The sequence below is a fragment of the Aulonocara stuartgranti genome (assembly GCF_965226115.1).
Source record: "Aulonocara stuartgranti genome assembly, chromosome: 2".
NCBI lineage: Eukaryota > Metazoa > Chordata > Actinopteri > Cichliformes > Cichlidae > Aulonocara > Aulonocara stuartgranti.
Window position 1 is genome coordinate 31,676,630 of NC_138940.1, and position 22,553 is coordinate 31,699,182.

The following is a 22,553-nucleotide window of genomic DNA, read 5'->3' on the forward strand; positions in this document are numbered from 1 at the left end:
TTATATTGATTAATAAGGGCGTTATAACTCGAAGCTGGCCTCTTGTTTGGGTTTGCAGTGCTATAATTTAACGAAACTCTTGGTGTCACTGTGCACCAACAAAGACAGGAGGTCTCTATTCTTCATCTATTCTTTTCTGCCATTGCGAAGCCTTATTTTGGTGTAGCGTGTCTAGGTTGAGGGCATTACAAAAGGCAAACGCTGGGATTATTTAGAATATTCAAAAAGAGCACTATTTTTGATCACTTTCAAGGAATTTTCCAGGAAAGGATTAAACCTTATTCGATCATGGGAAGTGCAGTATACGGAAGATTGGCTATGAATTGCTATTGTGTAGTTTTCCTTTTCGTGGCCTTGCATTTCGCCCATGGAGACGTAAGCTACACTATAGCAGAGGAGATGAAAGGCGGATTTGTGATAGGGAATATCGCCAAAGATCTGGGTCTTGGGATGGCGACTCTTTCCTCGCGTAAAGCCCGCATTGACACAGACAGAGATGATAAAAGGTATTGTGACATTAATCTGAGCACCGGAGATTTGACTGTCAGTGACAGGATCGACAGGGAAAGTCTTTGTGGTAAAAAAGCCAGCTGCGTTTTAAAAGAGGAGCTTGTGCTGGAAAACCCTTTAGAGCTTCATCGCATCAGTATTCATGTGCAAGATATAAATGATAACGCGCCAGAGTTTAGTGAGGATCTGATTTCATTTGAAATAAGAGAATCGGCAGACAAAGGAGAGAGATTTTTACTTACGGAAGCCCGCGATGCCGACATAGGCACAAACGCTGTGCAACGGTACAATTTACAAAACAATGAGCATTTCACCATTAATGTAAATACAGATGTTAGTGGAAGGAAACATTCCGAATTGGTTTTGTTAAAAGAACTAGACCGAGAAAAAGCGAAAGAGCTGAAATTAGTGCTTACAGCTGTAGATGGTGGATCTCCTCAGAGATCAGGTACTGCGATTATTCGCATCACTGTGTTGGATGCTAATGATAACGCCCCAGTGTTCAGCCAGGCCGTTTATGAGGCCAGTGTGCCTGAAAACTCTCTTTTAGATACCGTAGTTGTTACAGTGAGCGCAACCGATGCAGACACTGGCCCAAATGGTGATATTACATATAACTTCGATCATGTCTCTGATGAGCATGCATCTTTGTTTTCACTGAATCATAAGACAGGAGAGGTAAAAGTTATCGGGTCACTTGATTATGAAACGGAGACTTCAATAGAGCTGCGAGTAAGAGCAAAGGACGGACCGGGTCTTACCTCTTATTGTACAGTAGTTATAGATATAACTGATGTCAATGACAACCCACCAGCCATCAATTTGAAATCACTAACTAACCCCATACCTGAGAACGTGCCACCTGGTACAGAGGTGGGCATCATTAACGTGCAGGACAGAGATTCTGAGAATAACCGACAGGTCCGTTGCTCCATCCAGCAGGGTGTCCCCTTTAAGTTGGTTCCGTCTATTAAAAACTATTATTCTCTGGTGACCACAGGACAACTGGACCGTGAACTAGTATCTGATTACAACATTACAATAACTGCCACTGACGAGGGCTCTCCACCTCTGTCCTCTTCTAAAAGTGTTCAGTTATCTGTAGCTGACATTAACGACAACCCACCTGTGTTTGAGGAACAGTCGTACAACGCATATGTGAGTGAGAATAACAAACCTGGCTCCACTTTATGTTCCGTTAGTGCTCGAGACCCCGACTGGAGACAGAACGGTACAGTGGTTTATTCTCTGTTAGCTGGTGAGGTGAACGGTGCCCCGGTGTCCTCCTATCTGTCTGTGAACGGAGACACGGGTGTGATCCACTCTGTGAGGTCGTTTGATTATGAACAGTTCAAGAGTTTTAAAGTCCACGTGATGGCCAGAGACAACGGTTCTCCTCCTCTCAGCAGCAACGTGACCGTGAGTGTGTTCATCTCAGATGTGAATGACAACTCTCCTCAGATCCTGTATCCCTCCCCGGAGGGCAATTCCTTCATGACCGAGCTGGTCCCCAAAGTTGCACACGGAGGCTCTCTGGTGTCCAAAGTGATCGCGGTGGACGCGGACTCCGGACAGAACGCCTGGCTGTCCTATCATATAGTCAAATCCACTGATCCGGGACTTTTTACTATTAGTGTCCACAGCGGAGAGATCAGGACACAGCGGGACATTTCTGAATCTGACAGCATGAAACAGAACCTTGTAGTGGCAGTGAAAGATAACGGACAGCCCTCTCTGTCTGCCACCTGTTCCATGTATTTACTCATTTCTGATAATTTGGCTGAGGTACCAGAACTGAAGGATCTGTCTTATAATGAGAACAATTCCAAACTGACGTCTTATCTGATCATTGCACTGGTGTCTGTCTCCACGTTTTTTCTGACTTTCATCATCATCATCCTGGGTTTGAGGTTTTGTCGCAGGAGAAAGCCCAGACTGTTGTTTGATGGAGCAGTTGCCATCCCCAGCGGTTATCTCCCTCCTAATTACGCAGATGTTGATGGCACAGGAACTTTACGCAGCACTTACAATTATGATGCGTACCTGACCACAGGTTCAAGAACCAGTGACTTTAAGTTTGTGACATCATACAATGACAACACGCTGCCTGCTGACCAGACTCTGAAGAAAAGTCCATCAGACTTTGCTGATGTTTTTGGAGATTGTGGTGGTTCTCCTGAGGTAAGGGTGTCAAATGTTCGATACATTATTTTAACAGATAAAACGTTCACTCTTTCCTCCAGTCAATCTTTTTTCGCTTTTTCTAAAATCCCGTTATAGTATTTATCACACTTTGCCTGTTGCCTCTGACATTATTTTTACTGCTACTTTTGAAGGGAAAGTTTCTTGATGTTGTTGAAATCATTTTCTCCTGGTTTTGTTTTAATGGGTTGCTGTCTTTACGGTCCTCTACATCAACGAAAAGTTTACATTTTGACATAGTGGAAAATTAGTATGTCTTACAAAAGCAAGTATTAGTTTTACAAAAACAAGTAGTGATAGCACTATTGTGTTTAGACACGCGCCCCCTTTGTTTCAGCTTTTCTGTTTCTTTTGTCATCGTATATTACGCAGATCTTCCCATGATCTAATTTTAAAAGTGCAGTCGCTCACATATTATCTACAGTTGCTTCCTAATGTACACATGCTGTTCAGATTCGAGTCTTCGTGTGTAACATATTCTCAAAGTTTCTTTTGAACTTGTTTTCTTGTGTTTAAACCTACATATATATGAGCTAAATAATATGTCACCCATATTTTAGCAAACCATTTGTGACCCGAGGTATGCATCCATTTCAATAGGGATTAGCCGTAGGCATACAGTCAGTTTACAGGGTTTTTAATGCTAATAAAAAATAAAATCTTTCTAAACATGTAACAGTAGCACCGAAAACAATTAAAAAGCTCTACTTTATTAAATACATTTAAAACTATAAAATTGTACAATTGTATGTGGAAGACAGGACAAGCGCTGCGGGGAATCTATTAAAAACTAGTCACTCTTACAATGAAAGACAAACAAATAAACAAAATAAACAAACAACCACAACCGTCAAAATAGTCCTCAGCGCTTTGCTGTAAAGTTAAACTAGTTTTAAAACAAATTATCTGTAATTTGTAACAGGACATCACTTGCACAGAAAAATCTACCTCAGAAGGAATATCCCCCCACTTCTCTTCATGTATGTGTTTCAGTTACCTGTCTCCAGGTTAGGGTCGCACCCTAATAAGTATTGGCAAGCGGAGGCGGAGTCCGCTAAAAGTTTCTCCATAGGAATAAAACAGTGTTTTCCTCCTAAAGCGGTAAATAACTTTAAACCTCTACCAAACTACCAAAACTCAAGCGGAACATTTTCTGTGACCTACCACTCCTATGGGACCCACATCTAGCCTTCATTGAAAAGTTAAAAAAGAGAAACAACACGGCTTAGACCAGGGAGTCACACAGCTCCAGGTTCACACAAGAGATCGACTAATTACCTGCACCTGCCCCAGCCCCGCCTCCCAGGGTCGGTTCTCAGACTCAGGTCACACCTCTCACACCTTTGTCACATTGCTTTCACGAATAGTGGAAGTGCAGGTCTTTGTTTAACTATCTCCTCTTTCTTTTCTTTTCTTTTTTCAAATGTTGCAATTATTGACTTACATGTTCACATTTTTATTGGAACTGATCACAGAGGTAAAGTTCTTGAATATTATAAAACGTTGTGGCCGTTAAAATCTTTTTGCTTTTCCTTCTCGAGTCTCTGTTCTGATACAGAAATGTCAATTGAGATTAATGTTTAATTTAAATATTTCGAAAATTACTCAAGCATTTTTAGTAGCTTAAAAAACAAATAAAAATAAAACTATTTCTGTAGTTTGAAGCATTTTTAACACCGTTTACAAACATTTAATTGTTTTTCAAAAGTTATCATGTAAATCCTAGCCACACATTTTCAGTGAACACAGATATTTAAACTTTAATTTGTATCACATTTTGTATACAATAATGATCTAAACTTTTGCAGATATGAGTTTCCATCGGCAGCATTGCTCAGTATACAGCGACCTTTCGGATTAATGCATTTTTTTTTATCTGTCTGCACACTTCAATATACACTTTTACTTTTAAATTAAGGTTCAACGTTCGTCCATAAACGCTTCCATGCGCCTTGTACAGGGCTGCTGCTCAATGCAATTTTTAAATTAGACTCACGATGTCGCTGTCCACCTTGCCTATCTTAAAATCCACACCTATTTGTCGAGGCAGAATGTGTTCTAATGTGCTGCAGTTGGTCGTCGAAGGACAGGCAGACGTGGTTTTAGATTGTGCTGATTTTGGCTTAAATAATATCTGTGTCTTTGCTGTATTCCTGCGCATTACAGAGGAAACATTTACATGTCAAGATGGTTAACGCGACATTTGGAATACACACCCTTGTCGTTGCTTTACCCTTCTTTTGTTTGTATTTTGTCAGCGGGGATATAAGCTACTCTTTTACAGAGGAAATGCGACACGGGACTGTGATCGGAAATATCGCCAAAGACCTCGGCATCGACGCAAATACACTATCTCTTCGAAAGGCTCGTATTGATACTGAAGGAAGCGACAAACGATTCTGTGAAATAAACCTCCGATATGGAGATCTGATTGTTGCCGAAAGGATTGACAGAGAGGGCCTGTGTGGAGACAAAGCATCCTGCGTTTTAAAACAAGAACTCATGTTGGAGAATCCATTAGAACTGCAGCGAATCAGCCTACATGTCCAGGATATAAATGACAACTCCCCACAGTTTAATAAGAATTTGATCCATATAGATATTAGTGAATCTGCGTCAAAAGGTGCTCGTTTTCCAATAGAAGAAGCGCACGATGCCGACATAGGTAAAAATTCAGTTCAATCATACAACCTACAGACGAATGAAAATTTTTTCCTTGGAGTTGGAACCAATTCTGTAGAACTTGTCCTTAACAAAGAGCTCGATCGTGAAACATTACAAGAAATCAATCTACTTCTGACCGCTTTAGATGGTGGTTCCCCTCAAAGATCAGGTACCGTGGTCATTCACATTACTGTTTTGGACGCTAATGATAACGTGCCAGTGTTTAGCCAGGCCGTTTATAAAGCCAGTCTGTCAGAAAACTCTCCCATGGGTACTGTTGTGCTGACAGTAAAAGCAATTGATGCAGATGAAGGACTAAATGGAGAAGTTACATATGACTTTGGACACGTTCCAGAAGACGTTAAGTCAATATTTGCCATAGATTATAAAACAGGGGATATAAAATTGTCCGCTACAGTTGATTATGAAACAGTGAGATTGTTTGAGCTTCGCATAACTGCGAAAGATGGTTTAGGATTAACTTCCTATGCTAAAGTCATAATAGATGTTACTGATGTGAATGACAACCCCCCTGTAATATATATAAAGTCACTGTCGAACCCCATACCCGAACACTTGTCACCTGGTACAGAGGTGGGCATAATTAACGTGCAGGACAGAGACTCTGAGAATAACCGACAGGTCCGCTGCTCCATCCAGCAGGGTGTCCCCTTTAAGTTGGTTCCTTCTATTAAAAACTATTATTCTCTGGTAACAACAGCACAACTGGACCGCGAACTACTGTCTGATTACAACATTACAATCACTGCCACTGACGAGGGCTCTCCACCTCTGTCGTCGACTAAAAGTGTTCAGTTATCTGTAGCTGACATCAACGACAACCCACCTGTGTTTGAGGAACAGTCGTACAGCGCATATGTGAGTGAGAATAACAAACCTGGCTCCACTTTATGTTCCGTTAGTGCTCGAGACCCCGACTGGAGACAGAATGGCACAGTGGTTTATTCTCTGTTAGCTGGTGAGGTGAACGGTGCCCCGGTGTCCTCCTATCTGTCTTTGAACGGAGACACGGGTGTGATCCACGCTGTGAGGTCGTTTGATTATGAACAGTTTAGGAGTTTTAAAGTCCACGTGATGGCCAGAGACAACGGTTCTCCTCCTCTCAGCAGCAACGTGACCGTGAGTGTTTTCATCTCAGATGTGAATGACAACTCTCCTCAGATCCTGTATCCCTCCCCGGAGGGCAACTCCTTCATGACCGAGCTGGTCCCCAAAGCTGCACACGGAGGCTCTCTGGTGTCCAAAGTGATCGCGGTGGACGCGGACTCCGGACAGAACGCCTGGCTGTCCTATCATATAGTCAAATCCACTGATCCGGGACTTTTTACTATTGGTGTCCACAGCGGAGAGATCAGGACACAGCGGGACATTTCTGAATCTGACAGCATGAAACAGAACCTTGTAGTGGCAGTGAAAGATAACGGACAGCCCTCTCTGTCTGCCACCTGTTCCATGTATTTACTTATTTCTGATAACTTGGCTGAGGTGCCAGAACTGAAGGATCTGTCTTATAATGAGAGCAATTCCAAACTGACCTCTTATCTGATCATCGCGCTGGTGTCTGTGTCCACGTTTTTTCTGACTTTCATCATCATCATCCTGGGTTTGAGGTTTTGTCGTAGGAGAAAGCCCAGACTGTTGTTTGATGGAGCAGTTGCCATCCCCAGCGGTTATCTCCCTCCTAATTACACAGATGTTGATGGCACAGGAACTTTACGCAGCACTTACAACTATGACGCGTACCTGACCACAGGTTCAAGAACCAGTGACTTTAAGTTTGTGACATCATACAATGACAACACGCTTCCTGCTGACCAGACTCTGAAGAAAAGTCCATCAGACTTTGCTGATGTCTTTGGAGATTCTTTGGAGACTCCTGAGGTAGGAGGACATGTTTTTGAACTAGGCTCTTGTGTTCCTGTCTTCCAGCCTTACTAATTCATATCAACTTTTTTCCACCATCAAATACCATATTAAATAACCAGTTTAAAAGGGTAGTATGACACCAGGCAGATTATGCTCCTGAAATTTGGTTTTTAATTCAAAATCGACAAATTAAAGTTGAAGTTACTACTGAATGTAAATTGGATTCAGAATTGTTTCATATGCACCTGAGACATATGAGATTTGGTTGACTTTAGAATTTGGATTTTTCATGTGTTACAACTGCAGTCTGCTGACCAGACTCTGAGGAAAAGTCCACCAGAGTTTGTAAATTATTTGGTTAAGAACAAGATTTCCTAAAAGTAGGGCCCTGTTATGTTTTTGTGATTGATGACACATCTTTATAATTCTCTATTGATCTGAACTCTCTGACTTTATACAACCATTTATATGATCCTCTAGAATAGTGTTCTGGTATCATTTCATGGTGTTTATTAATTTGATGTTAATGTTTTGTTTATCCTCTCTGCTCAGAAAGTTAAGAGGTTATGAGACAAGTTTTTAATATGCATCTACATTAGAGTCTTATTTGCAGGAGCAGTTTTCAAATACATATGAGAGAAATCATTCTTAAATTACTGAATATTTGATATTCCAACATGTGTTTTTATAGTATAATATTCTTAATTAGATTCCTAGTACTGAGGCATTATTCCTATTCTTCACTATACTAAATCTATTTTCAAGGGTTACTTTTTGTTAAGATTTCACAAATACAAGGTCTCTGTTGTTTTAAATAGGCTCTCCCTGTATTTATTTATTTGAAATCCACCCAGTTAAAAGCTATTTGTTCATGCTTTGATCATCCCTGAAGAAAAAAATAGCTCCTGATCCACAAAGTATGTTAGGTGTTGTGCTAGTTTTTCATTTCTTGGTTATATATGACATGTACATACAGCAACAGCCATTTCAAAATTGTTCTATTGATTTAGTCTTATAACCTAACTCACCACGCAGTGGTCATATAATTGAACTTAGTCTATACAATCGAATATTGTAGTAGCTTCAAAATGTCTTACGAAGTCTTTTGTTTCCAGGCCACTGGCCTTAACAGTATTACAGTATACAATTGCTATTGGCTGCATAAATGCTCATAGCAAATATTTAGGGGTAGTTTTTTATGCCTTGCCAATTTAAAGTCTTTACATGCCAAAATTGGCTTTTGATGATTACTCAGTCATCCAGTATTCACTTCTGTAACAGCAGGTGCATAAAAGTTCTGACCTCTGGGTACAATGAGTGGGGTCAAACTTATGCCATTACCAGTGGTGTTACCTGACTTTGTGCGTCTCAGTTTTCACCCAAACTACTAATCACCGCAATGCAGATGAAGCTGAGCTATCAGTGCATTAGTTTTTCATAGTTTTATGCTACAAATAAAGTGCAACAATTGTATTCCTCTATATTTTTCTCTATTCTGTAACCTCTAACTGAGAGAACAAATTAAAAACAACAGATGCATAATTCCAGTATCAGCATGCCATACTTTGAGAATGCACAGTCTTGTCTGGTGGTTGGAGAACTATAAGACAATGCAAACTGCTAAATAATATAATTTCAAATTACATGCTGCAAGTTAATCCCTGTTGGAATTCTCAATAGCAGCTTTTCCTTTTCTACTCAGTGATCAACCCTGACATTCAGACCACTGAATAGCACTGGTGCTGTTAAATAATACTTTGATGTTGTGAAACCTTTATTTTTTATACATATAAACTGGTAAGTTATGATGTTACACCAAATTCTTGCATAGGAAGGTTTTCATCATTAACAGCACAGGGAAAAAAAAACAAACATACAAAAGTCTTAACTCATCCCAGACCTGCAGACATTATTTTACTGTTTAATGCTTGGTGTTTTTACATTAGGTTATTACCAGACATTGAGTGAGACAATCTGTGTTTACTAAGAAAAGAAGATACTTTAGTTATTACATGATCTAATCTCTTGGTAATTTAAGATTCACAAAAAATAAGGATGTATTTCTCTTACTTGTTGGTCTTTTCTTTGTTGAATACACATGGCAACAGCTTTGGTTCATTCCTACCTGCTTGAAATTAGAAGTGGATTTAAGAGTTAATACCCTCCTAAATCATGCACTTTATGCGAGATATTTGTTTCTCTAAGTTTCACCTTATTCGGATGGTGATAGTGGAAAGTCATTGTTCTTTTTGCAGATATTTCAGGTTGTTTGTTAAAGAAACTCAATGAAACAAGTTATATGGAACATCCTTGAGCTACTGAATTTGATTCTGCTGTATATTATCCAAGGGTATCACTTATAATATTTGTTTTTGGCATTTGTGAATCAAATGTCTTATTTTTCTATATGCAAAAAATGATGGAAAAAAAGAAAAGAAAAATGCAGCATTGATTGAATAAGTAGAGCAGTTTACATTATGACAATATTTGTGGTTCCCTTTTATTGATTTCTCAGGAACTTATTTTATGTCTGATGTAGAAATGAATACTAGAGGTCTTCCTTGAAGTGTGCTTGAGAGATGGTTGATAATGAAAATAGTATATTGCCACTATCCCTTAAGAAATCAGTATGAATGACAAAATAACACCGAAGTCCCTAGAGTGTCAATATTTTTATTGATTAATAAGGGCGTTATAACTCGAAGCTGGCCTCTTGTTTGGGTTTGCAGTGCTATAATTTAACGAAACTCTTGGTGTCACTGTGCACCAACAAAGACAGGAGGTCTCTGTTCTTCATCTATTCTTTTCTGCCATTGCGAAGTCTTATTTTGGTGTAGCGTGTCTAGGTTAAGGGCGTTACAAAAGGCAAACGCTGGGATTATTTAGAATATTTAAAAAGAGCACTATTTTTGATCACTTCCAAGGAATTTTCCAGGAAAGGATTAAACCTTGATCGATCATGGGAAGTGCAGTATACGGAAGATTGGCTATGAATTGCTATTGTGTGGTTTTCCTTTTCGTGGACTTGCATTTCGCCCATGGAGACGTGAGCTACACTATCGCAGAGGAAATGAAAGTCGGATTTGTGATAGGGAATATCGCCAAAGATCTGGGTCTTGGGATTGCGACTCTTTCCTCGCGTAAAGCCCGAATTGACACAGACAGGGACGATAAAAGGTATTGTGATATTAATCTGAGCACCGGAGATTTGACTGTCAGTGACAGGATCGACAGGGAAAGTCTTTGTGGTAAAAAAGCCAGCTGTGTTTTAAAAGAGGAGCTTGTGCTGGAAAACCCTTTAGAGCTTCATCGCATCAGTATTCATGTGCAAGATATAAATGATAACGCGCCAGAGTTTAGTGAGGATCTGATTTCACTTGAAATAACAGAATCGGCAGACAAAGGAGAGAGATTTTTACTTACGGAAGCCCGCGATGCCGACATAGGCACAAATGCTGTCCAACGTTACAATTTACAAAACAATGAGCATTTCACCATTAATGTAAATACAGATGTTAGTGGGAGGAAACATTCCGAATTGGTTTTGTTAAAAGAACTAGACCGAGAAAAAGAGAAAGGGCTGAAATTAGTGCTTACAGCTGTAGATGGTGGATCTCCTCAGAGATCAGGTACTGCGATTATTCACATCACTGTGCTGGATGCTAATGATAACACCCCAGTGTTCAGCCAGGCCGTTTATGAAGCCAGTGTGCCTGAAAACTCTCTTTTAGATACCGTAGTTGTTACAGTGAGCGCAACCGATGCAGACACTGGCCCAAATGGTGATATTACATATAACTTCGATCATGTTTCTGATGAACATGTATCTTTGTTTTCACTGAATCATAAGACAGGAGAGATAAAAGTTATCGGGTCACTTGATTATGAAACGGAGAGTTCAATAGAGCTGCGAGTAAGAGCAAAGGACGGACCGGGTCTTACCTCTTATTGTACAGTAGTTATAGATATAACTGATGTCAATGACAACCCACCAGCCATCAATTTGAAATCATTAACTAACCCTATACACGAGAACGTCCCACCTGCTACAGAGGTGGGCATCATTAACGTGCAGGACAGAGATTCTGAGAATAACCGACAGGTCCGCTGCTCCATCCAGCAGGGTGTCCCCTTTAAGTTGGTTCCGTCTATTAAAAACTATTATTCTCTGGTGACCACAGGGCAACTGGACCGCGAATTAGTGTCCGATTACAACATTACAATCACTGCCACTGACGAGGGCTCTCCACCTCTGTCCTCTTCTAAAAGTGTTCAGTTATCTGTAGCTGACATTAATGACAACCCACCTGTGTTTGAGGAACAGTCGTACAGCGCATATGTGAGTGAGAATAACAAACCGGGCTCCACTTTATGTTCCGTTAGTGCTCGAGACCCCGACTGGAGACAGAACGGTACAGTGGTTTATTCTCTGTTAGCTGGTGAGGTGAACGGTGCCCCGGTGTCCTCCTATCTGTCTGTGAACGGAGACACGGGTGTGATCCATGCTGTGAGGTCGTTTGATTATGAACAGTTCAGGAATTTCAAAGTCCACGTGATGGCCAGAGACAATGGTTCTCCTCCTCTCAGCAGCAACGTGACCGTGAGTGTGTTCATCTCAGATGTGAATGACAACTCTCCTCAGATCCTGTACCCCTCCCCGGAGGGCAACTCCTTCATGACCGAGCTGGTCCCCAAAGCTGCACACGGAGGCTCTCTGGTGTCCAAAGTGATCGCGGTGGACGCAGACTCCGGACAGAACGCTTGGTTGTCCTATCAAATAGTCAAATCCACTGATCCGGGACTTTTTACTATTGGTGTCCACAGCGGAGAGATCAGGACACAGCGGGACATTTCTGAATCTGACAGCATGAAACAGAACCTTGTAGTGGCAGTGAAAGATAACGGACAGCCCTCTCTGTCTGCCACCTGTTCCATGTATTTACTTATTTCTGATAACTTGGCTGAGGTGCCAGAACTGAAGGATCTGTCTTTTAATGAGAGCAATTCCAAACTGACCTCTTATCTGATCATCGCGCTGGTGTCTGTGTCCACGTTTTTTCTGACTTTTATCATCATCATCCTGGGTTTGAGGTTTTGTCGTAGGAGAAAGCCCAGACTGTTGTTTGATGGAGCAGTTGCCATCCCCAGTGGTTATCTTCCTCCTAATTACACAGATGTTGATGGCACAGGAACTTTACGCAGCACTTACAACTATGACGCGTACCTAACCACAGGTTCAAGAACCAGTGACTTTAAGTTTGTGACATCATACAATGACAACACGCTGCCTGCTGAACAGACTCTGAAGAAAAGTCCATCAGACTTTACAGATGTGTTTGGAGATGGCGATATGTCTCCTAAGGTAGGAAGATATCGCATGTCCTATTTTCAATAACTGTACAGCTTGTAAATATTGGTTAATTTCAAAGCGTTTGGAGGCTGTGATACTTCTGCCAATTAAGGAAATTGAATATTTTCTTTTTTCTTTTTGATAAAACACTCATACTAAGCAGGTTTTTTTCGCACGTGGTTCTTAAACTTTGCTTTTAAATAAGAAACAGACCGCTGTACAAGTAAAAAATAGATACTTTCACTTGAGGTTAATCCTCTGTTTCTTGATATGATCGTGTTTTTTCTTGTTAGTTTTTAATCTTGTACTTGTACCTTGATTTTCTTAACACTTACATGGTGTGGTGTTATGTTCTTGAGAGTTACGGTCTGTCCATCATAACGTATTCAATAGAAGAGTTAAAAAAATGAACTCTTTACTTAACAGGTTTCTGAGTATGTGTATGATAGTATTAAAGTGAATAGTATTAAATGAAAAGTTTGGTTTGGCATTCTTTGTTCATTTTGCTCAAAGGCCAAACAAAAGATTCCCTTGGGCAGTTAAGCTGTTAAGGGTTTCTTAGAGGAAAGATCCCAAAAATGCTCTAATGTTCTTACTTATCACCTTCAGTATTAAACAGATTATCACACGTGCCTATGTCCTCTGTTGTCATCACATATCATCTTAGATCTCCTGCAGGACATTTAGTATATTTTAGACAGTTCCATCACAACAATAAATAAAAGAATAACTTTTGTAAAATATGTGTTTTCTGACAACAGAACAATTCTACAAACCTGTCTAATGAATGGCAGGTTTCGTTGAACTTATACTGTTGGTACATGTTGACTCAAGAGCTTTGAAACACCGTCTATGGTGTCTTGTTTTATTGTTTATTTGTTTATTTAATTGGCCAAAAGTATCTGTGTTTCAATTAAAGTTAGCCAGCGTGGGTCAGAGTTGTAATACTTTTCTTGTTCTTCTGTTCGAGAGGCAGAGAGGCGGTTGGAATTGCTGTTTTTCCACTTTGCGATGAGTTTATCAGTTGCCCTTGTCTGTGTCTTTGGAGCCGACATGCAGCTGGTACTCTGTGTCTCTGTCCTTGGTGCTGAGCAGGCCTAGTCCATGCTATCCTTGGTGCTGAACCTTTTGTTTCCTCTTGTGACGTATTTTCATGGGGAATGCGCTGCTATGCTGCTATGTTTTATGTATAACTTTTTAATTATTTTTTAATTTTTAGGCTACAGTTTAACAGTTTCATTTGTTTTTATGGAGACGTGTGTTCCATTTTCCTAACAAGATTTTGCTATGACATCACATCTATTCCTAAGTATGATTAAAAATAAGGAAAAGTAGAATCACAAGTGTAACCGGATAAAAATGTTTGTGGTCACATAGTGACAATTCACGTTATACATGACTATCGGTAGCGAATTGTACATATTTATAGAAGTTGTTTCTTCATGAAAGAAGTAGTAATATCCCTCCTTTATCTTAAATCTCGTGGTAACTGAGGTAATGCTTGTATTGACATATTTTACTGAAACACTGAAAGCACTGGTTTGGTTCTTTGTTATTTTCTGTTATTATTCATTGCATATTTTTAGTGAATTAATGTTTCTTTAATGGTCTTCGTATAAGTTAAGGGCAGGGTTTTTGTGCGTCTCAAGACAAAATTCTAAAAGTTATCCAGACTATTTAGGGAGACTTAAACAGGAAAACCAAGACTGACTTTCAAGCAACGGCAAAATGTTAAAAATGCAGCCAAAATGTAAATGATGCGTGGAAAAATATAAGAAGCATTTTGTGTGTTTTCAAAGTTTTGATTCGGATGAGAGATAATGCAATTTAATGGAGCCTTTAAACATCAATGAAAAAAAAGTCACATAAAGAGTAGTGAAGAAAAAATTACAGAATCCTGCCTTCATACAGCTGTGTTTGAATACCCGCGTTGAAATGTTTTTGTTAAAGTATAAAAGAGAAATGATATCTTCACGGATCAAGCAAAAACGTTTTCTCCAAAACTGTTATGTGCTATTCATGCTCAGGGTGTCACTATAGACCAGCAAAGCAGGAGAATTTCAACCTACTTTGCACACCACCCATCAGTGGGTTCGACCATTCTATTTTCTGCAGTCTACAATACCAGCGACAAAAAATAGAAATATACTGATCCAGTGACTTGTTTTTAAAGATTTAAATTAACGTGTTTTAACTTCTGTAGTGCTGTCATAGGATGGCGCACAGACAGCGTGTTTGTCAAAGCCTTTGCTTTTTTTTCCTCTTTGATATAATCCAATACGCACACGGAGATCTGAGCTATTCTGCACATGAGGAGCTGAAGCGCGGATCTGTTATTGGAAATATCGCTAAAGATCTCGGGCTGGATCTGGGTCGGCTATCTGCTCGAAAACCTCGTGTTGACTTGGAAGGAAGCGAAAGACAGTATTGTGGAATAAACCAGAGAAGCGGAGAGTTTTTCGTTGCGGAGAGAATAGACCGAGAGGAGCACTGTGGAGAAAGGCCTTCGTGTGTTCTCAAATTCGACTTGCTGTTAGAGAATCCGTTGGAGCTGCACCGGTTGTCCCTGCAGGTGCAAGACATAAACGACAATGCGCCAATCTTTCCGAAAGATATTATAAAGCTGGAAATTAGAGAATCAGCGGACAAAGGAGCCAGGTATCGCATTAATGCAGCACAAGATGCAGATGTAGGTCAAAATTCTGTTCAAAGCTACATTTTACAAGAAAACGCTCACTTTGTGTTCAGCATTCAGACGACAAGTTCTGGCAGTAAATACGGTGAGCTGGTTTTAGATACGGAGTTAGACCGAGAAGAGAAGCAGGAAATGAAATTACTGCTCACAGCCATGGATGGTGGCTCCCCTCGGAAATCAGGGACAGTGGTCATACACGTAATTGTTCTTGATGCTAATGATAACGCCCCCGTGTTCACAGAGGCCGTATATAGAGCCAGTATACCGGAAAACTCACCACTGAAAACTCCAGTTATCAGAGTAAACGCATCAGATGCAGATGAGGGCGTTAATGGAGAGGTTACTTATGAATTTAGTCGACTTTCTGATAAATTACAAAAGCTTTTTTCACTTGATCCGAAAACTGGAGAAATTCTTGTTACAGGTGAAATCGACTATGAAGAGGGGTCGAAATACGAAGTAATTGTTGAAGTCAAAGACGGTTATGGCCTTTCTTCAGAAGCAAAAGTTGTTATTGATATTACTGATGTGAACGACAATGCACCATTTATAAATCTGAAATCATTGTCTAACCCCATACCTGAGAACGCCCCACCTGGTACAGAGGTGGGCATCATTAACGTGCAGGACAGAGACTCTGAGAATAACCGACAGGTCCGCTGCTCCATCCAGCAGGGTGTCCCCTTTAAGTTGGTTCCGTCTATTAAAAACTATTATTCTCTGGTGACCACAGGGCAACTAGACCGCGAATTAGTGTCCGATTACAACATTACAATCACTGCCACTGACGAGGGCTCTCCACCTCTGTCCTCTTCTAAAAGTGTTCAGTTATCTGTAGCTGACATCAACGACAACCCACCTGTGTTTGAGGAACAGTCGTACAGCGCATATGTGAGTGAGAATAACAAACCTGGCTCCACTTTATGTTCCATTAGTGCTCGAGACCCCGACTGGAGACAGAACGGTACAGTGGTTTATTCTCTGTTAGCTAGTGAGGTGAACGGTGCCCCGGTGTCCTCCTATCTGTCTGTGAACGGAGACACGGGTGTGATCCACGCTGTGAGGTCGTTTGATTATGAACAGTTCAGGAATTTCAAAGTCCACGTGATGGCCAGAGACAACGGTTCTCCTCCTCTCAGCAGCAACGTGACCGTGAGTGTGTTCATCTCAGATGTGAATGACAACTCTCCTCAGATCCTGTACCCCTCCCCGGAGGGCAACTCCTTCATGACCGAGCTGGTCCCCAAAGCTGCACACGGAGGCTCTCTGGTGTCCAAAGTGATCGCGGTGGACGCGGACTCCGGACAGAACGCCTGGCTGTCCTATCATATAGTCAAATCCACTGATCCGGGACTTTTTACCATTGGTGTCCACAGCGGAGAGATCAGGACACAGCGGGACATTTCTGAATCTGACAGCATGAAACAGAACCTTGTAGTGGCAGTGAAAGATAACGGACAGCCCTCTCTGTCTGCCACCTGTTCCATGTATTTACTTATTTCTGATAACTTGGCTGAGGTGCCAGAACTGAAGGATCTGTCTTATAATGAGAGCAATTCCAAACTGACCTCTTATCTGATCATCGCACTGGTTTCTGTGTCCACGTTTTTTCTGACTTTTATCATCATCATCCTGGGCTTCAGGTTTTGTCGTAGGAGAAAGCCCAGACTGTTGTTTGATGGAGCAGTTGCCATCCCCAGCGGTTATCTCCCTCCTAATTACGCAGATGTTGATGGCACAGGAACTTTACGCAGCACTTATAATTATGACGCGTACCTGACCACAGGTTCTAGAACCAGTGACTTTAAGTTTGTGACATCGTACAATGACAACACGCTGCCTGCTGACCAGACTCTGAAGAAAAGTCCATCAGACTTTGGTGATGTATTCGGCGACTGCAATCCTTCACCAGAGGTAGGAACAGGCGTTTTACATTCATTTTCTGTCTTCCTCACAGTCTTGCAGCGATGCAGAAAGTACTTTTATGAACACAATCAATCTATTTTTCTTGCGCTTTTTAAAATATTTATTTTAAGTAACATATCACATGCCAGAGTAAACAAAAATTCCTTGGGTAAGTTCCGTTAGCAGTTTGGGCACGCTTCACTGTGTCTTTCACGTGTTCTAAATGTGCGTGATGTGATAGTTCATTACTAATTAATTATATACTTTATTATTTTAATTCTCTTCAGTAAAACTGTTTAGCTTATTGCGTTTTCTCTGGTTTAAACTTTTGAGCACTATATCCGCTTCTTCATCCTGTCTCTGACCTTGTTGCTGAACAAACTGAACTGGCTGCGCGTGGTATTAATATTCAGGAAAAACTTTCTGGATTTTTAGATTTGTTTTCCATTTTGAAAACACTTTAGATTACAGTGAAGTTATTTTCACCAACACATATGTGCCTCATTTATTGTGTTGCAGTTTGTCTTTTAAATAAATTACCTTTTATTATTAGGAAAACAGATCATATCATTGGAGTGACTAAAGTAAAATGGTTATCGGCGGCCTAGTGTTTAAGCGTCTGTAACTGAAGTATTACATGTCTATTTTGTTTTCTACGCCGTTAACCGCGCTTTTCTGAATGTTTATAATTGTCTGTTACTATTTAAGATCCCTCAGGAATCATAATGTAAACATCTCCTTTACCGTTTTATACGGAGTGAAACATAAACACCAAAATAGCCCTCGTTTAGGTCAGTTTGAAATTTATCACTCATTTTAATTATCTGTTAGGTCATAGTCGTGGCCTTCGGTGATATCGGTTAAACATTTTTTTTAAACTTGTCATTGGAAATTTATTGGAACTTTTTTGGGGGGGAGAAAGGGAAAGAAAAATTGTTGCAAGACATATAGAGAGAAAGTGTTAAAGAAGGTTGGAGAGTTTTTGACTTCGATGTGATTTTGAAATGCCTTACATTAAAACTAGAGGAAATGATCTGCTGAAAATGTTGTATCGCACGTCAAAGTTTTCTATGATTATCGCATTCTTTAGAAGGACCACCTTAGAGAGACATTATTTTCAAAACCTTGTAACACATGATATGAGCATCTCCGTTGAATTAAACATATAGCACAAAATAAATAAATAAATAAATAAATAAATAAATAACAAAGAAAAATAAAAAATAGCGCATTATTACACTTTCTTACGATTTTATTAAAGTTTACTTTTGAACAACCACTTTGTCAAAAAAAAAAACACCAACAACAAAAACAACAACAACAACAAAAACAACAACAGAAAAGGCATTTAAAAATACTTTCTGATATTATTATATATCCTTTGCACTCACGGTGTCACTATACACCAGCTATGGACTTAGTGTTGAACCCATGTTGCACACCACCCATCAGAACGAGCACATTGCTTTATCTAGTCATCAACAGCATCGACAGTTGCTTGAAAGGCTCATATACTGATCTAGGGACGTATTTCTTAAGGGTTCAAATAGCGTGTTTTAAACTGTTTAGTGCTTTCTCAGGATGATGCAGAGCCGAAGTCTTTGTCAAAGCCTCAGTTTTGTGTTTCTCTTTGTTATGGCGCAATACGCAAACGGAGATCTGAGCTATTCCGTACAAGAGGAGCTGAAACGCGGATCTGTTATTGGAAATATCGCTAAAGATCTCGGGCTGGATCTTGGTCGACTGTCTGCTCGAAAACCTCGTGTTGACTTGGAAGGAAGCGAAAGACAGTATTGTGGAATAAACCAGAGAAGCGGAGATTTATTCGTTGCGGAGAGAATAGACCGAGAGGAGCACTGTGGAGAAAGGCCTTCGTGTGTTCTCAAATTCGACTTGCTGTTAGAGAATCCGTTGGAGCTGCACCGGTTGTCCCTGCAGGTGCAGGACATAAACGACAATGCGCCAATCTTTCCGAAAGATATTATAAAGCTGGAAATTAGAGAATCAGCGGACAAAGGAGCCAGGTATCGCATTAATAGAGCACATGACGCAGATGTAGGTCAAAATTCCGTTCAAAGCTACATTTTACAAGAAAACGCTCACTTTGTGTTCAGCATTCAGACGACAAGTTCTGGCAGTAAATACGGTGAGCTGGTTTTAGATACGGAGTTAGACCGAGAAGAGAAGCAGGAAATGAAATTACTGCTCACAGCCATGGATGGTGGCTCCCCTCGGAAATCAGGGACAGTGGTCATACACGTAATTGTTCTTGATGCTAATGATAACGCCCCCGTGTTCACAGAGGCCGTATATAGAGCCAGTATACCGGAAAACTCACCACTGAAAACTCCAGTTATCAGAGTAAACGCATCAGATGCAGATGAGGGCGTTAATGGAGAGGTTACTTATGAATTTAGTCGACCTTCTGATAAATTAGAAAAGCTTTTTTCACTTGATCCCAAAACTGGAGAAATTCTTGTTACAGGTGAAATCGATTATGAAGAGGGGTCGAAATACGAATTGCCTGTTGAAGCAAAAGACGGTTATGGCCTGTCTTCAGAAGCAAAAGTTATTATTGATATAACTGATGAGAACGACAATGCACCATTTATAAATCTGAAATCATTGTCTAACCCCATACCTGAGAACGCCCCACCTGGTACAGAGGTGGGCATCATTAACGTGCAGGACAGAGACTCTGAGAATAACCGACAGGTCCGCTGCTCCATCCAGCAGGGTGTCCCCTTTAAGTTGGTTCCTTCTATTAAAAACTATTATTCTCTGGTGACCACAGGACAACTGGACCGCGAACTAGTGTCCGATTACAACATTACAATCACTGCCACTGACGAGGGCTCCCCACCTCTGTCGTCGACTAAAAGTGTTCAGTTATCTGTAGCTGACATCAACGACAACCCACCTGTGTTTGAGGAACAGTCGTACAGCGCATATGTGAGTGAGAATAACAAACCGGGCTCCACGTTATGTTCCGTTAGTGCTCGAGACCCCGACTGGAGACAGAACGGTACAGTGGTTTATTCTCTGTTAGCTGGTGAGGTGAACGGTGCCCCGGTGTCCTCTTATCTGTCTGTGAACGGAGACACGGGTGTGATCCACGCTGTGAGGTCGTTTGATTATGAACAGTTCAGGAGTTTTAAAGTCCACGTGATGGCCAGAGACAACGGTTCTCCTCCTCTAAGCAGCAACGTGACCGTGAGTGTGTTCATCTCAGATGTGAATGACAACTCTCCTCAGATCCTGTACCCCTCCCCGGAGGGCAATTCCTTCATGACCGAGCTGGTCCCCAAAGCTGCACACGGAGGCTCTCTGGTGTCCAAAGTGATCGCGGTGGACGCGGACTCCGGACAGAACGCCTGGCTGTCCTATCAAATAGTCAAATCTACTGATTCGGGACTTTTTACTATTGGTGTCCACAGCGGAGAGATCAGGACACAGCGGGACATTTCTGAATCTGACCGCATGAAACAGAACCTTGTAGTGGCAGTGAAAGATAACGGACAGCCCTCTCTGTCTGCCACCTGTTCCATGTATTTACTTATTTCTGATAACTTGGCTGAGGTGCCAGAACTGAAGGATCTGTCTTATAATGAGAGCAATTCCAAACTGACCTCTTATCTGATCATCGCGCTGGTGTCTGTGTCCACGTTTTTTCTGACTTTCATCATCATCATTCTGGGTTTGAGGTTTTGTCGCAGGAGAAAGCCCAGACTGTTGTTTGATGGAGCAGTTGCCATCCCCAGCGGTTATCTCCCTCCTAATTACGCAGATGTTGATGGCACAGGAACTTTACGCAGCACTTACAATTATGACGCGTACCTAACCACAGGTTCAAGAACCAGTGATTTTAAGTTTGTGACATCATACAATGACAACACGCTGCCTGCTGACCAGACTCTGAAGAAAAGTCCATCAGACTTTGCTGATGTATTCGGGGACTGCGATACTGCCACTGAGGTATGATGCATAATTATTCCCTTCACATTAGTTCCAATGAGACAGCCACGCTTCTCTCAATCTTGTTATTTGCCATTCAGGTTTTATTTTGGTGTTTACTTTGAGACGTTCGAGGACTGTTCGTTGAAAATTCGCTTTGCTGACTCAAGGTTTCCGATTTTCTTACACATTTCAGACTTTTTGTTCACTTATTTGATAGTGTTCACGCGGAAGAAATTCATGGTGTTTATGTTATTTTAAAATTAATTTCTGCTGCTATACAGTTTAAGTTTGACTAGAGAATGTCTTTTGCGTCTCTCTTACTCTATCCATGGTGCTGAAGTTTTTGGTTTGTTTGTTTGATATTAGTAGACATTGAGCATAGCTGATTGTTATACATAAGTCTTTGTGCACCTTCAACAAGAAGACTGAATGTCTTTGTTTGCTTCGGTGTAGTTTGGCTTCGTTTATCTGTGATTTTGTTAAAGAAATTGCCTCCCTCCAGTGAGTCTGTTTCTTTTAATAGGTGCCAGTTGTACATTTCATGATGATTTCCTAATTATTTATTTTCTTCGCGCATGTCGTTCCTATGTATGTTACGCGATATTTGAAATACCAGAAAGACCCTCCCCACATATATCATGCCCTTTGCGCTCTATAAATGAACGTTTCAACCAAAAGTTTTGTCTTACAGAACTTGAAAGTTTTTTTATGGTGTTAAATAACATGTTACGACCTCAAATTTCACTGACAGCCAGCCGGTACCTTAAATGAAGAAACTTCCAGCCGGCATATGAATTTCACAAATGCACTGTAATTTTTGGTTAAACTAAACATCTTATGTGAGGCATTTGCTGTATCCACGCGTTTAATGAAATGGTATGGTCTCTTTGCTTAGACTTGATAAAGATTATTGATCAGTCTGTCTTTAATTATGTCTAGCATCAGCATTAAATCGGTTCGTAGTTTCACCACATGTAAACCTTCATCTTACAAACACAGTCTGCTGTCAGAAAAATCCGCAACAGCTTAAACATTTTATTCATCAGGACAGATTTAAGCAATCAGAGAAAATACTTTTTCCCCACACAAATGTATTACCGATGTTTCCACAGATTCCACACTCTTAAAATGTTCGCTGAACAGTAATTATTTAAAAGAAATTTGTCTTTAACTGCAGTGTTTTAGCAGAGTAAAAACTGCAGTGGTGAAAATATAAAGTCAGAATTTACAATCTAAAAAACAGAATAATTCAGGAAGTTTACTTTAAAAGGAAAATGCTTACGTTTTATTTTTGACATTTTCCACCTCTAAAACGAGAAAAGTGTTGTTTTTTTAAAATAATGTAACTGTTACAGGCTATACATGAATGTATTCAATACAGCT

The 22,553-nt window shown here is 40.5% G+C and overlaps 2 protein-coding genes across 21 annotated transcripts in view; both read left to right on the forward strand.

Moving 5' to 3' along the window:
* The window catches only part of LOC309713957 (protocadherin gamma-C5-like), a 308,827-nt gene that overhangs the window by 54,934 nt on the left and 231,340 nt on the right, over positions 1-22,553 (forward strand). Inside the window, exon 1 of one of the 20 annotated variants that reach the window (XM_082545911.1) lies at positions 157-2,691. The exons of 17 other annotated variants lie outside the window; for them this stretch is intronic. In XM_082545911.1, the coding sequence (XP_082402037.1) occupies positions 289-2,691 (2,403 nt within the window). In that variant the 5' untranslated portion in view covers positions 157-288. Of the gene's footprint in view, positions 1-156; positions 2,692-4,795; positions 7,279-10,129; positions 12,626-22,553 lie in introns of those variants that run through there. 2 more of the 20 variants (XM_082545923.1, XM_082545912.1) reach the window with 2 other exon arrangements.
* On the forward strand, positions 14,724-21,194 carry LOC309715834 (uncharacterized protein; the record flags this gene model as incomplete). Its single annotated transcript, XM_082549261.1, has 2 exons — positions 14,724-17,222; positions 18,783-21,194. Exons 1-2 carry the CDS (start codon positions 14,829-14,831, stop codon positions 21,192-21,194), a joined length of 4,806 nt encoding a protein of 1,601 aa, XP_082405387.1. The 5' UTR covers positions 14,724-14,828.